The sequence below is a fragment of the Pseudophryne corroboree genome, chromosome 3, assembly GCF_028390025.1.
Source record: "Pseudophryne corroboree isolate aPseCor3 chromosome 3, aPseCor3.hap2, whole genome shotgun sequence".
Classification (NCBI taxonomy): domain Eukaryota; kingdom Metazoa; phylum Chordata; class Amphibia; order Anura; family Myobatrachidae; genus Pseudophryne; species Pseudophryne corroboree.
In genome coordinates, this window is record NC_086446.1 from 486,099,452 (window position 1) to 486,113,950 (window position 14,499).

The following is a 14,499-nucleotide window of genomic DNA, read 5'->3' on the forward strand; positions in this document are numbered from 1 at the left end:
CTGGAGGAGGAAGGGGGTGCTGTGTGGTATTTTCTCACTCTTGCATATATATATTTTTTTATTGGCTTTCCCACTGTGTGCTGAAGCCCGCCAGAAACAGCAGTCATTTTAGCAGCTACAGCAATCTCTTTCTGTACCCCGTCTACTGTAAGATACCAGGTTTGGTGGTGGTTAGTTCCCTGAGATTTACTGGGTTTTGTGGGCTGTTTTACAGGTTCACTTACATTTTTCTGATCATATTTTGCTATTGTCCCATGGCTGACTGATTCTCTGTATTGTCATATGAGAGCAAAGGCTGGGGAGTTACTCCTCTCAAAAGGAGTTACCTGCCCCAACTACCATGCTAAATTACTAGCGGAATAATCAGGTGCTGCTGCCGTTTATGCAGCCTGGGGATCAGGTGACTCCCTTGCTAGGATAGTACAGGTTGAGTCTCCCATATCTAAATGCTTTGGACCAGAAGTATTTTGTCTATTGGATTTTTACATATTTTGGAATAATTGCATACCATAATAAGGTATCTTGTGGATGGGACCCACGTGTAAACACAGAATGCATTTATGTTTCATATACACCTTATACACAGCCTGAAGGTCATTTTATACAGCATTTTGTAAGAATTTTGTATACATTGAACCCTCAAAAAGCAAAGGTGTCACTACAGTATCTCAGTCGCACTCCAAAATGTGTGGATTTTTAATATGGGAGATGCATCCAATGCAGAATATGTACTGCATTCAATGTAGTGTAATCATCCAGGTCCATGGGTAATTTCATTAATTAGCTTGTTAAGTGGGTGTCTAGTTCCTGAGCGTTCACTGGGTATTCTTCCCCCAACTGCATCAGATACTTTTGCGTCAGTCTGTAGCCATCCAACTTTGAATGGTCAGGAGCTCTTATTTTCTTTTGCAGTCGCTCAGGAGGAGAAGTCTTGGGTCAGACGTTTTGCCTTTTCTGTGCAGGTGTTGATGTCTCTTTTTGGAAATATATGTGAATGTCTTGCCTGTTTATGCAAGTGTAAATGTCTTGGTTCTTCAGGCTTGTGATGATTTAGGTTCTAATTCTTCATCCAGTCAGGTGGATGAAATGGCATATAACTGAAACTGATGTTTTCTCAGTTTGAGGATGAAACTATAGGGCGGCATACTTCTTTGTTCAGACAGTGTACCAAGCACTGTACATCCTGGAAAGTTGGCAGTGGTCTCTATTTAAGCATATGATGAAGCATACAGTTTTTTATTCTCCTTTTCTTAGAGAACAGCAGAACTGTTCCAGGTCCCACACACAGGGCTTTAGACATTTGGATTGCTCTTTTTGAGGGCTTATATTCACTGTGTGAGTATTCTCCGGTTGCCTTACTTTTGGGCAATGTGGACTTTGTAATTTCATCCTATTTACTTCTCTCTAGCGGCAATGCTTCTCAAGGTTGCTAATGAAGGTTAAAAGGGAAGCCATTCCACTCATCCTGGGGATTTGGACTGGCCATGAAGAACTTGGAACACAGACACTGTTAACAGGTGGAAGGTCTGTCTTTGGCATCTTCTGACCTGTTAAACCAAATCCCTTTTTTCTTTTTTTCAGCAGCTGGCATGACTGTTGAAGCCATGATTATTTTAGAGCAAAGGTTTTGTCAGAGAAGGGGATTCAGTCTGCGCTCTTGTTCTTTTAAATGGTTTTTCTCTGACGTCCTAGTGGATGCTGGGAACTCCGTAAGGACCATGGGGAATAGCGGCTCCGCAGGAGACTGGGCACAAAAGTAAAGCTTTAGGACTACCTGGTGTGCACTGGCTCCTCCCCCTATGACCCTCCTCCAAGCCTCAGTTAGATTTTTGTGCCCGGCCGAGAAGGGTGCACACTAGGGGCTCTCCTGAGCTTCTTAGTGAAAGTTTAGTTTTAGGTTTTTTATTTTCAGTGAGACCTGCTGGCAACAGGCTCACTGCATCGAGGGACTAAGGGGAGAAGAAGCGAACCTGCCTGCTTGCAGCCAGCTTGGGCTTCTTAGGCTACTGGACACCATTAGCTCTAGAGGGACCGAACACAGGCCCAGCCTCGGAGCTCGGTCCCAGAGCCGCGCCGCCGGCCCCCTTACAGAGCCAGAAGCAAGAAGAGGTCCGGAAAAATCGGCGGCAGAAGACATCCGTCTTCAACAAGGTAGCGCACAGCACTGCAGCTGTGCGCCATTGTTACTCAGGCACACTTCATACTTCGGTCACTGAGGGTGCAGGGCGCTAGGGGGGGGCGCCCTGAGCAGCAATGTAAACACCTTGGCTGGCACAAATACACCACATATAACCCCCAGGGCTATATGGATGTATTTAAACCCCTGCCAGAACTCACCAAAAAGCGGGAGAAAAGGCCGCCGAGAAGGGGGCGGAGCCTATCTCCTCAGCACACGGGCGCCATTTTCCATCACAGCTCCGCTGGAAGGACGTCTCCCTGACTCTCCCCTGCAGTCCTGCACTACAGAAAAGGGTAAAAAAGAGAGGGGGGCACTAATTTGGCGCAGTTTTAATACTAACAGCAGCTATAAAGGGAAAAGCACATTTTATAGTGGTATTCCTGTCTATATATAGCGCTCTGGTGTGTGCTGGCATACTCTCCCTCTGTCTCCCCAAAGGGATAGTGGGGTCCTGTCCTCTATCAGAGCATTCCCTGTGTGTGTGCGGTGTGTCGGTACGATTGTGTCGACATGTTTGAGGAGGAAAATGAGATGGAGGCGGAGCAATTGCCTATTATAGAGTTGTCACCCCCTAGGGAGTCGACACCTGAGTGGATGAGCTTATGGAAGGAATTGCGTGACAGTGTCAGCTCTTTACGACAGACAGTTGACGACATGAGACAGCCGGCTACTCAGCTTGTGCCTGTCCAGGGGTCTCAAACGCCATCAGGGGCTTTAAAGCGCCCGTTACCTCAAATGGCAGACACAGACACGGATACTGACTCCAGTGTCGATGATGAGGAGACAAACGTGACTTCCACTAGGGCCACACGTTACATGATTGAAGCAATGAAAAATGTATTGCATATCTCTGATAATACAAGTACCACTAAAAAGGGTATTATGTTTGGTGAGAAAAAACTGCCTGTAGTTTTTCCTGTATCCGAGGAATTAAATGAAGTGTGTGATGAGGCGTGGGTTTCCCCCGATAAAAAACTGATAATTTCTAAAAGGTTATTGGCATCGTACCCTTTCCCGCCAGAGGATAGGGCACGTTGGGAAACACCCCCTAGGGTGGATAAAGCGCTCACACGCTTGTCTAAACAGGTAGCACTACCCTCTCCTGATACGGCCGCCCTAAAGGAACCTGCCGATAGAAAGCTGGAGAATATCCTAAAATGTATATACACTCACACGGGTGTTATACTGCGACCAGCAATCGCCTCAGCCTGGATGTGCAGTGCGGGCCTGGCGTGGTCGGATTCCCTGACTGAAAATATTGATACCCTAGATAGGGACAGTATATTACTGACTATAGAGCATTTGAAGGATGCATTTCTATATATGCGTGATGCACAGAGGGATATTTGCCGACTGGCATCAAGAGTTAGCGCGCTGTCCATTTCTGCAAGAAGAGGTTTATGGACGCGGCAGTGGTCAGGTGATGCGGATTCTAAAAGGCACATGGAAGTATTGCCTTATAAGGGGGAGGAGTTATTTGGGGTAGGTCTATCAGACCTGGTAGCCACGGCAACTGCTGGAAAATCCACATTTTTACCCCAGGTAGCTTCTCAACCTAAGAAGACGCCGTATTATCAGGCGCAGTCCTTTCGGCCCCATAAGGGCAAGCGGGCAAAAGGCGCCTCATTTCTGCTCCGTGGCAGAGGGAGAGGAAAAAGGCTGCAACAAACAGCCAGTTCCCAGGAACAAAAGCCCTCTCCCGCCTCCGCAAAGTCCTCAGCATGACGCTGGGGCTTTACAAGCGGACTCAGGCACGGTGGGGGCCCGTCTCAAGAAGTTCAGTGCGCAGTGGGCCCACTCGCAAGTGGACCCCTGGATCCTTCAGGTGGTATCTCAGGGGTACAAATTGGAATTCGAGACGTCTCCCCCTCGCCGTTTTCTAAAGTCTGCTTTACCGACGTCTCCCTCAGACAGGGAGGCAGTATTGGAAGCCATTCACAAGCTATATTCCCAGCAGGTGATAATCAATGTACCCCTCCTACAACAGGGAAAGGGGTACTATTCCACACTATTTGTGGTACCGAAGCCGGACGGCTCGGTGAGACCAATTTTAAACCTAAAATCCTTGAACACTTACATACAAAGGTTCAAATTCAAGATGGAGTCACTCAGAGCAGTGATTGCAAACCTGGAAGAAGGGGACTATATGGTGTCTCTGGACATCAAAGATGCTTACCTACATGTCCCAATTTACCCTTCTCACCAAGGGTACCTCAGGTTTGTGGTACAGAACTGTCACTATCAGTTTCAGACGCTGCCGTTTGGATTGTCCACGGCACCCCGGGTCTTTACCAAGGTAATGGCCGAAATGATGATACTCCTTCGAAGGAAGGGAGTTTTAGTTATCCCTTACTTGGACGATCTCCTGATAAGGGCAAGATCCAGGGAACAGTTGAAAGTCGGAGTAGCACTATCTCAGATAGTGCTGCGCCAGCACGGTTGGATTCTCAATATTCCAAAATCGCAGCTGATCCCGACGACACGACTTCTATTCCTAGGGATGATCCTGGACACAGTCCAGAAAAAGGTGTTTCTCCCGGAGGAGAAAGCCAGGGAGTTATCCGAACTAGTCAGAAATCTCCTAAAACCAGGCCAAGTCTCAGTGCATCAATGCACAAGGGTCCTGGGAAAGATGGTGGCTTCTTACGAAGCAATCCCATTCGGCAGATTCCACGCAAGAACCTTCCAGTGGGATCTGCTAGACAAATGGTCCGGGTCGCATCTTCAGATGCATCAGCGGATAATCTTGTCACCAAGGACAAGGGTGTCTCTCCTGTGGTGGTTGCAGAGTGCTCATCTTCTAGAGGGCCGCAGATTCGGCATTCAGGACTGGGTCCTGGTGACCACGGATGCCAGCCTGAGAGGCTGGGGAGCAGTCACACAGGGAATAAATTTCCAGGGCTTGTGGTCAAGCCTGGAGACATCACTTCACATAAATATCCTGGAGCTAAGGGCTATCTACAATGCTCTAAGCCTAGCAAGACCTCTGCTTCAAGGTCAGCCGGTGCTGATCCAGTCAGACAACATCACGGCAGTCGCCCACGTAAACAGACAGGGCGGCACAAGAAGCAGGAGGGCAATGGCAGAGTGGGGACTTCACCCAGAAGTCTTCCACATGATTGTGAACCGTTGGGAAAAACCAAAGGTGGACATGATGGCGTCCCGCCTCAACAAAAAACTAGACAGGTATTGCGCCAGGTCAAGGAACCCTCAGGCAATAGCTGTGGACGCTCTGGTAACACCGTGGGTGTACCAGTCAGGGTATGTGTTCCCTCCTCTGCCTCTCATACCCAAGGTACTGAGAATCATAAGAAGGAGAGGAGTAAGGACTATACTCGTGGCTCCGGATTGGCCAAGAAGGACTTGGTACCCGGAACTTCAAGAGATGCTCACAGAGGACCCGTGGCCTCTACCTCTAAGAAGGGACCTGCTCCAGCAGGGACCCTGTCTGTTCCAAGACTTACCGCGGCTGCGTTTGACGGCATGGCGGTTGAACGCCGGATCCTGAAGGAAAAAGGCATTCCGGATGAAGTCATCCCTACCCTGATCAAAGCCAGGAAGGATGTAACCGTACAGCATTATCACCGTATTTGGCGTAAATATGTTGCGTGGTGCGAGGCCAGGAAGGCCCCTACAGAGGAATTTCAACTGGGTCGTTTCCTGCATTTCCTGCAAACAGGACTGTCTATGGGCCTAAAATTAGGGTCCATTAAGGTTCAAATTTCGGCCCTGTCGATTTTCTTCCAGAAAGAACTGGCTTCAGTTCCTGAAGTTCAGACGTTTGTCAAGGGGGTACTGCATATACAGCCTCCTTTTGTGCCTCCAGTGGCACCTTGGGATCTCAATGTAGTTTTGGGGTTCCTAAAATCACATTGGTTTGAACCACTCACCACTGTGGACTTAAAATATCTCACATGGAAAGTGGTAATGCTGTTGGCCCTGGCTTCAGCCAGGCGTGTCTCAGAATTGGCGGCTTTATCCTATAAAAGCCCTTACCTAATTTTTCATACGGACAGGGCAGAATTGAGGACTCGTCCTCAATTTCTCCCTAAGGTGGTTTCAGCGTTTCACTTGAACCAGCCTATTGTGGTACCTGCGGCTACTAGGGACTTGGAGGACTCCAAGTTGCTGGACGTAGTCAGGGCCCTGAAAATATATGTTTCCAGGACGGCTGGAGTCAGAAAATCTGACTCGCTGTTTATCCTGTATGCACCCAACAAGCTGGGTGCTCCTGCTTCTAAGCAGACTATTGCTCGTTGGATTTGTAGTACAATTCAGCTTGCACATTCTGTGGCAGGCCTGCCACAGCCAAAATCTGTAAAAGCCCATTCCACAAGGAAGGTGGGCTCATCTTGGGCGGCTGCCCGAGGGGTCTCGGCTTTACAACTTTGCCGAGCAGCTACTTGGTCAGGGGCAAACACGTTTGCAAAATTCTACAAATTTGATACCCTGGCTGAGGAGGACCTGGAGTTCTCTCATTCGGTGCTGCAGAGTCATCCGCACTCTCCCGCCCGTTTGGGAGCTTTGGTATAATCCCCATGGTCCTTACGGAGTTCCCAGCATCCACTAGGACGTCAGAGAAAATAAGAATTTACTTACCGATAATTCTATTTCTCGTAGTCCGTAGTGGATGCTGGGCGCCCATCCCAAGTGCGGATTGTCTGCAATACTTGTACATAGTTATTGTTACAAAAATCGGGTTATTATTGTTGTGAGCCATCTTTTCAGAGGCTCCTCTGTTATCATGCTGTTAACTGGGTTCAGATCACAGGTTGTACGGTGTGATTGGTGTGGCTGGTATGAGTCTTACCCGGGATTCAAAATCCTTCCTTATTGTGTACGCTCGTCCGGGCACAGTATCCTAACTGAGGCTTGGAGGAGGGTCATAGGGGGAGGAGCCAGTGCACACCAGGTAGTCCTAAAGCTTTACTTTTGTGCCCAGTCTCCTGCGGAGCCGCTATTCCCCATGGTCCTTACGGAGTTCCCAGCATCCACTACGGACTACGAGAAATAGAATTATCGGTAAGTAAATTCTTATTTTTTGATGTTTCAGGAGAACATTGTTCTTTTCCTTCTCCTATATCCTATTCTGTGGGGCTTGTTTAAACATAAGTGATTAGCTCCTGCCAGGCAGATATAGGGGAAGAAGCTACAGCCAAGTCTTTGTGCCCGCACTCTTCCTACATCCACTGTACCCCAGCATTTCCCAGTGTTCCCCAATGGGCTTAAAGAAAAGTATTTAAAGTAAGTATAAAAATCCTCTTTTTTTATGGAGATGGAGTTTCTGGCTTAAATCAATAATCTCTCCTTTTAGCACTTATATATGACACACAGACTGTTTAGTAATTGACAATCCGAGCAAAGGATTTCAGTCACCATAGTACAGGTATTCTTTACACTGCCTATACACAGCATTGTGGAAAATTAATAAAACATGGTCACATCGAGCCAGTAAAAACGGGGACTGTACAACTTACATTATATAAGTCACTCATTTATCACAATTCCTGCTCTTTCTTTCGCATTATTGTAGCCTGATGTTCTGTCTGTCCGGCGTTTTGTGTGTTGCTGTTAGAAGGTGGGGAGAGTAAATTTAACCCTTTCAATGACACAGGTGCTGATGCTACTGCCCTATTAGACAGCTATGGATTTATAAGGCAATCACAGATGTACAGTATGTGGTTTGTTGCATGGCCCTTTATAATAGCTTGCGGCCTGTCCTCTCAGCTGTCATGAGCATGCACTTCTCTGAAGACACATTGTCTGATCCTCCCACTCAATCCTATAGTGGAGTTATTTGATATTGTTGCATGAACTGTGTGCAGTTTCCTCGTGTTCTAATGCAGGAAACATCACCACCTCATTTACAGTATGTCTTACACACACAGGCACTACATCCATGCACAATTTTGACTAAAGGACGACTAAACCTGAAATACAATTTATGCGATATGTATGCAGCAGTGTTTTAGGGTTAGAATTATTTCCTGTCTATAATCTCTTTGTATCACATTTGTCACAGAAGAAGTTTCCAGGCTAATGATGTGGTGGTATACAGTATATGTACAGTCACAGGTTTAAAAATGGTGTAGGGTATCCACCCTATCTCTGTGTTTTGTACAATATATAATCTGATGGATTTATTTATTATTATAATTATTATTATTATTATTAGGTGAAAAACACCCTAGCAAGATTTTATCCAGGAATACGTTAAATTCTGTAATACCACTTTCAGACTTAAGGTGCGTACACACTGGGCGATATATTTAATAGTACGGCCAATACATCGCGGGTCCATCGGCCAGTGTGTACGAGCGATATGTGAACACCGTTGTTCATATTGCGTTGGCCCTGCAGCACAACCGATGGCCAATATATCTAATGTTATATTGGCGCATCGTGCTGTGTGTACAAGTGGTCACCCGACCGCCCGTACACTTGATGCAGACGCCAGCGGTGACTGACAGCTGGACTGGGCGGGTGCATGTAAACGCCCGCCCAGTTTGTGAAGTCAGTCCTGACGGATCGGGCAGTGTGTATGCTCAACACACTGCCCGGTCTGTTTGTGATATATCTCTCAGTGTGTACCCAGCATTAAGAACTGGAAATTTGCCATGTCTAGCAGCCGGAAAATTCCCGGGTCTCTGCTCTATGGCCCTGGTCGGGAGCAGGGTCGTGGACCTGGGACTTAGCTGCGGGTTGTTTGCTTTCATTCTAAGCAAAATCCTGGGTTTCTACGCATGCCTGTTCAATAACACAGGATTTCGCGTTTAGTATGAAAGGGGTACTGCACCCTAGGGTAGATGTGTATGACGGTCGGTATAGGGGGAAAAGAGGTAACAGTGCATGTTATGTGCGCTGATACCTCTTCCCCCATCCCCCTTCCCATGTATTAATACTGCGGTGTGTGCTCCGTTATGGGGGCGCCATGCCTCTGTCATTTTAATCACTGCTATCTAAAAGAGCATTCCAATGTGCAGGAAAATGTATCAATGGTCAGTTGCACTGACCGTTTCGCCACCTGCAGCTATCAATTTTGACAGCTGCAGGTGTCGTTGCCGTATCTCCACAGCAGGGACAAAGCTGTCCCTGACTGTGGCGGGTGCCAGCTCCTGGCTGCATGTGAAATCTCACTATAGTAGTGAGAGATCATGCATGCGCCCTGGAGCTGGCTGGGGAAGGGAGCAGAACATCAGCACTAAGTTGATGCGCTCTAGCGCAGATCGCAGGAGGGGAAGTTTTCACTCCACTGGACTGCCAAACGAGATGTTCATACATCTCTTCAATGTACCTTCCTGCTTTGCCTCAGTAATGAGGTGAAGCAGGAAGAGCTAATGCTGCACGATATGTGCCGCTATAGTACATCTACCCTAGTGGAATGGATGTAATGGAGTCCGAGATCGCCAGAGGTGCAGGATGCCAGCCAATCTCTGACTTTTTATAAAGGGACAATCACTTACAAGGCAAAACCATGCGCTTTGTAAGTGATTGCCCCTTTAAAAAAATGTCAGAGATTGGCTGGCATCCTGCACCTTCGGCGATCTCGGACTCCATTACATCCCGGCCAGTGTTCAAAATCCATTCCTCAGGGGCCCCTAACAGTCCATGTTGTACAGATCTCATCAGTATCCTAAGTGAAATAATTAGCACCTCCTGTGGATCTTTTAATATGCGTCAGCCAGTAATAACTGCACCTGTGCACCAACGAGGAGATCTACAAAACATGCACTGTTGCATGAGGACTGGTGTTGGGAAACGCTGCTGTAACAGATCCCTGTAGGCACCAACTGCTTTATATTCTATAATCTATTAATCCAATATTTGCTCATCTGGCAGTGGATGGTTTAAGTAACAATTGTTATGTTGTATTATACCATAGTTAACTGAGTTCAGTACAGGTTGAGTATCCCTTATCCAAAATGCTTGGGACCAGAGGTATTTTGGATATTGGATTTTTCCGTATTTTGGAATAATTGCATACCATAATGAGATATCATGGTGATGGGACCTAAATCTAAGCACAGAATGCATTTATGTTACATATACACCTTATACACACAGCCTGAAGGTCATTTTAGCCAATATTTTTAATAACTTTGTGCATTAAACAAAGTGTGTGTACATTCACACAATTCATTTATGTTTCATATACACCTTATACACACAGCCTGAAGGTCATTTAATACAATATTATTAATAACTTTGTGTATTAAACAAAGTTTGTGTACATTGAGCCATCAAAAAACAAAGGTTTCACTATCTCACTCTCACTCAAAAAAGTCCGTATTTCGGAATATTCCGTATTTCGGAATATTTGGATATGGGATACTCAACCTGTATAAAAAAATAATATCTTTATTTAATCACATAGATCATTTTGGGTAATCTATGTAAAATGCAAGTCTTGTCTCTGTTTTACTAGATGAGATCTGAAAAAGCCATTAAATCATCTGTCAAAATGGTGTTTTGTTTTTTTTTTGTTTGTTTTTCTTCCGTTCTGGGAAGAGCAGTGTACAGTGTAAGCCTTTAGAGCAGTGTACAGCTGAATACACCGAGAATCTGTCATACGGGTACAGTTCATTGAAGACCGGAATGATGCTGTCACTAACTGTAGCTGAGGTGTTAACTTTTAAACTCAAGCAGTTGCATTTATGACCCCAGATACTCTCCATTCATTGTCAATGACCAGGGAGCACAAGATGTTTATATGAAAGACTCGGGAATCTGGGTAGAGTTGGAAAAGTGACTTTTGAAGCTTCTTATTGCACATGTGTTAGGAGACATGGCCATAGTTTTTGATATTGGATTATAGTGATGTTTCCACCATAAAAGTGTAAGTACATAGAGTAGTGCACATTTAGTACACACATTAAATAAGTTATGGTAAATCTGTATTGTGCAGGTCTTGTCCTGCACCACCACAGTATATAGAAAGCTGTGGTTGCACCTGTTTATGGTGGAAACAGAAGCAAATATTCCATTACACTTTTAAGCTGCAGTGAAAAGTTATAGTAAGAAAACACAGCATACGTTTTCTCACATACTGCTCTTATAAACATTTATGTGTTTAGGTTTAGTTGTCCTTTAAACTCTATTATTTGAAAGTGTTCTTCTATAAGCAAATTCAGGTTGGTCCATAAGTGTGGCAATGCCCTTATAAAAGGAAATGAGTAAGGAAATATGAATCCAGTGTCTACACATATGATATTGGAGTGGTGTTCTTCGTTTTAACGTACCGTTATTCATTCTCGAATTTCATATGCGTAGACACTGGATTAATATTTCCTTACTCATTTCCTTTTTATAAGGGCATTTCCACACTTATGGACCACCCCGTATTATTCTAAGTGTGTTGTTCAATGACTGTACTGTACATACTGTACATCTCCATGTTAATGAATATGTAATCTAGGCCTTGGATATGTGGCATTACAATATTGGAAAACACAGTGCTCATTGGATATAGCCGGGACACATTTGCCCTATATACATGTAGAAAGCTGTGTACACTCGGCAAATTCTGAACATGTATCTTCTGTGTGTCTCCGCAGTCACGCCCGACTACGCTGCCTCTGCACCTGCAATAGGTGTACATTCTGCCTGTGTCAAAACCTCCTGCACTCTGACCTCCTCCAGGCTGTAAAGAACAAACTCTTCACGTCCGTTGTCAACAGGTCTTTGATTTTATTATCCACCAGGCCAGAGTGCAATAACCTACTAATATATTGTATGCAAATATTTGGTCACTCCTGGTAAACTTACATATTTCACTTAATCTCATAAACATGACCTGCTTCTGTATATTTAGTTTAAAGGACTGACAGATAATAACAAAAGGATGCATTTGGCTTGTGCAGAACTTTGGGCACCCTGTCAGTCAGTAGTACTTGGTAACACCTCCTTTGGCAGAAATCGCTGCTTGCAGATGTTTTGTAGCCAGCTAGATTTCATTTAGACTTTGCTTTTGGAACAATTCTAGGTCAGTAATATTATGTGGTCATCTTTCATGTTTAGAATCACTTTACAGATTATAAATAATATTAGGGACCGATTCAAATAGAGGCAATGTGCCGCCGAACATCCCGTAATGTTCAGCTGCGCGCATATTTGCCCATTACTGTAGGGTGAACATCGCTAGCTGTTCTGCACACCTCTGTGAGATGCGAGGAAAATCTAGCGATGTCCGTTCTGTAGCAGCACATTGCGGTCAAACAACTACTTGAATTGCTGCCTTAAAGTCTTCAGACTGTAGAGGCCATTCCAAAACATCCCTGAAAATTAGCTGGGCAGCACTGTTATTGCTCATTATTCACGTGCCATCTTTATGGATAGCCTACTCTCATATGTTTTGGATTGCTAGTATGTTACATACAAACAATGCAAGAATCAGGATTTCCATAAAGATGTGTGAGCTCTGAAAGATGCTGCATGCACTCGTTCTCCGATCCAAACTTGGCAAAAAGATCCCAGCAGTGTTTTGCATCATTATCTTGCTGAGATGCCATCATTTGGGATCAGTATGTGATCCCGGCGCATGGGATGCCGGCTGTTAGTATACTGACACCGGCATCTCGTGCGGCAGAATCCCAGCATGGTGGTGAGCACAATGAAGCCCCTTTCGGTCTTGGTGGCGAGCTTTGCTAGCCATAGGTTCTATTCCCCCTCTATGAGTGTCGTGGACACACACAGAGTGTGAATCGCCTACCTTGCCGGTATTCCGACGGCGGTATGATGAACCTGTCTGGATTCCTGAATCGGTATTCAGACTGCTGGAATCCCGACGAGCGGTATGCTAACCGCATAGCTATCATTTCTGCACTGGCTCTTGGGCATTATCTGCTAGGATTTGCTGATAGACCTAGGTGCATGTTTTAATGGTTGGCAAGTTGTTCTTTTGTTCACATTCCTATTCCTGATTTATCTGTTGTGATTTGTTAACACAATTATTAATTTTTGTTTTATTAGCACAGTGTTCCAAAAGGTGGTTTTACTTACTGTTTCACATTCTACAGTATGTTGGCTTTTGTAATGATGTTGTTGAATAACTCTTTCATGCAGATCATTTTTGTGTAATCCGTGACTTAATGTGGATCATTAATCAAGTGTGCCTAAAGGTTGCTGCAAGCCCTTTGCAGTGGTTATGCAAATTCTGATTTGCATAATTCACCAGTTATCAAGCAGTTATTTTGGATTTCCTTGATCTTGCCTTGTCTTTAACAATTGCTCTCCACTTCTATTTCATTATAAAGTTTCTTGCAGTGGAAATCCTAAGCGTGTCACATTAGCTATAATATAAGCAGCCTCCACAGTGCAGTAGAGAGCGCTCAGTGGCTGCTAGATTGACATACAGTGAGGTAGCAGAGTGATAGGGGGGAGTAAAGATATGGGGAGAAACCTGAGGCTGGAGAGACACAGAAGGAGGCATGATGATGGAGAGACACACTCATGGAGGCATATAAGGCTATGTAGAGACGGAGAGCAAATATTGAGTAATGGCACTGGAGATACAAAGAAGAGTTGAAGATACGTGTAGACCACAATAGCTAGCCACCTAGAAAATGCGGGTGTGATACAGAACATAGACATTAAAAAGATAGACAGTCATTAGGTTGACACCATAGGGTCGACAGGCAAAAGGTCAACAGGGTCAAAAGGTTGACACCCACAAAAAAAATTGGGGTGGTGTTTTGTGTTTTTAAAAAAAAATTTACCCAGATTTGTTGAAATACTTCGGTCTCGGTGGCTTACTTCGCTCGCCACAAGGTTACTAATGGTAATACTTTTGACATGAATAGAAAATTTGTTGAAATGCATCGTGTCGTGAGCTCACCGTGCTTTGGGATTGGTGGCTCGCTTCACTCGCCACAAAGTTACTGAAGGTAATAGTTTGTAACATGGATAGTAAATGCAGCAACAGTTGTAAAAACCCTAAAAAAACTTGTCGACCATATGTCAACCTTTTGACCCTGTCGACCTTTTGACTGTCTATCAACCACCTCCCGAAAATGTTGGTTCAAGCATACTAGTGTATACATAAGTTTTCATATGTAGCAATCACTTATACCATGTAATACTTTATTTTCAAGTCCTCACTTAAGGGTCATTCATGAAGTGGTGAAAAGAGTGGAGAAGTGAGGCAGTGGAGAAATTGCCCATGGCAACCAATCAGCTGCTTTGTATAATTCTTTAGTATGCAAATTATAAATGTTACTTCACTGCTGATTGGTTGCCATGGGCAACTTCTCTACTGGCTCACTTCTCCTCTCTTTTCACTGCTTCATGAATAGACCTCTGAATTGCTTAGAGGAGCCCATGGT

General features: G+C 44.9%; 1 protein-coding gene across 6 annotated transcripts in view; it reads left to right on the top strand.

Moving 5' to 3' along the window:
- The window catches only part of RHOT1 (ras homolog family member T1), a 153,795-nt gene that overhangs the window by 131,115 nt on the left and 8,181 nt on the right, over positions 1–14,499 (top strand). For 5 of the 6 annotated variants that reach the window (XM_063960880.1, XM_063960885.1, XM_063960883.1 and 2 more), the window contains exon 19: positions 11,734–11,856. The exons of the other annotated variant lie outside the window; for it this stretch is intronic. In XM_063960880.1, coding sequence (XP_063816950.1) covers positions 11,734–11,856 — 123 coding nt within the window. The remainder of the gene's footprint in view (positions 1–11,733; positions 11,857–14,499) is intronic. 6 annotated transcript variants of the gene reach the window in all.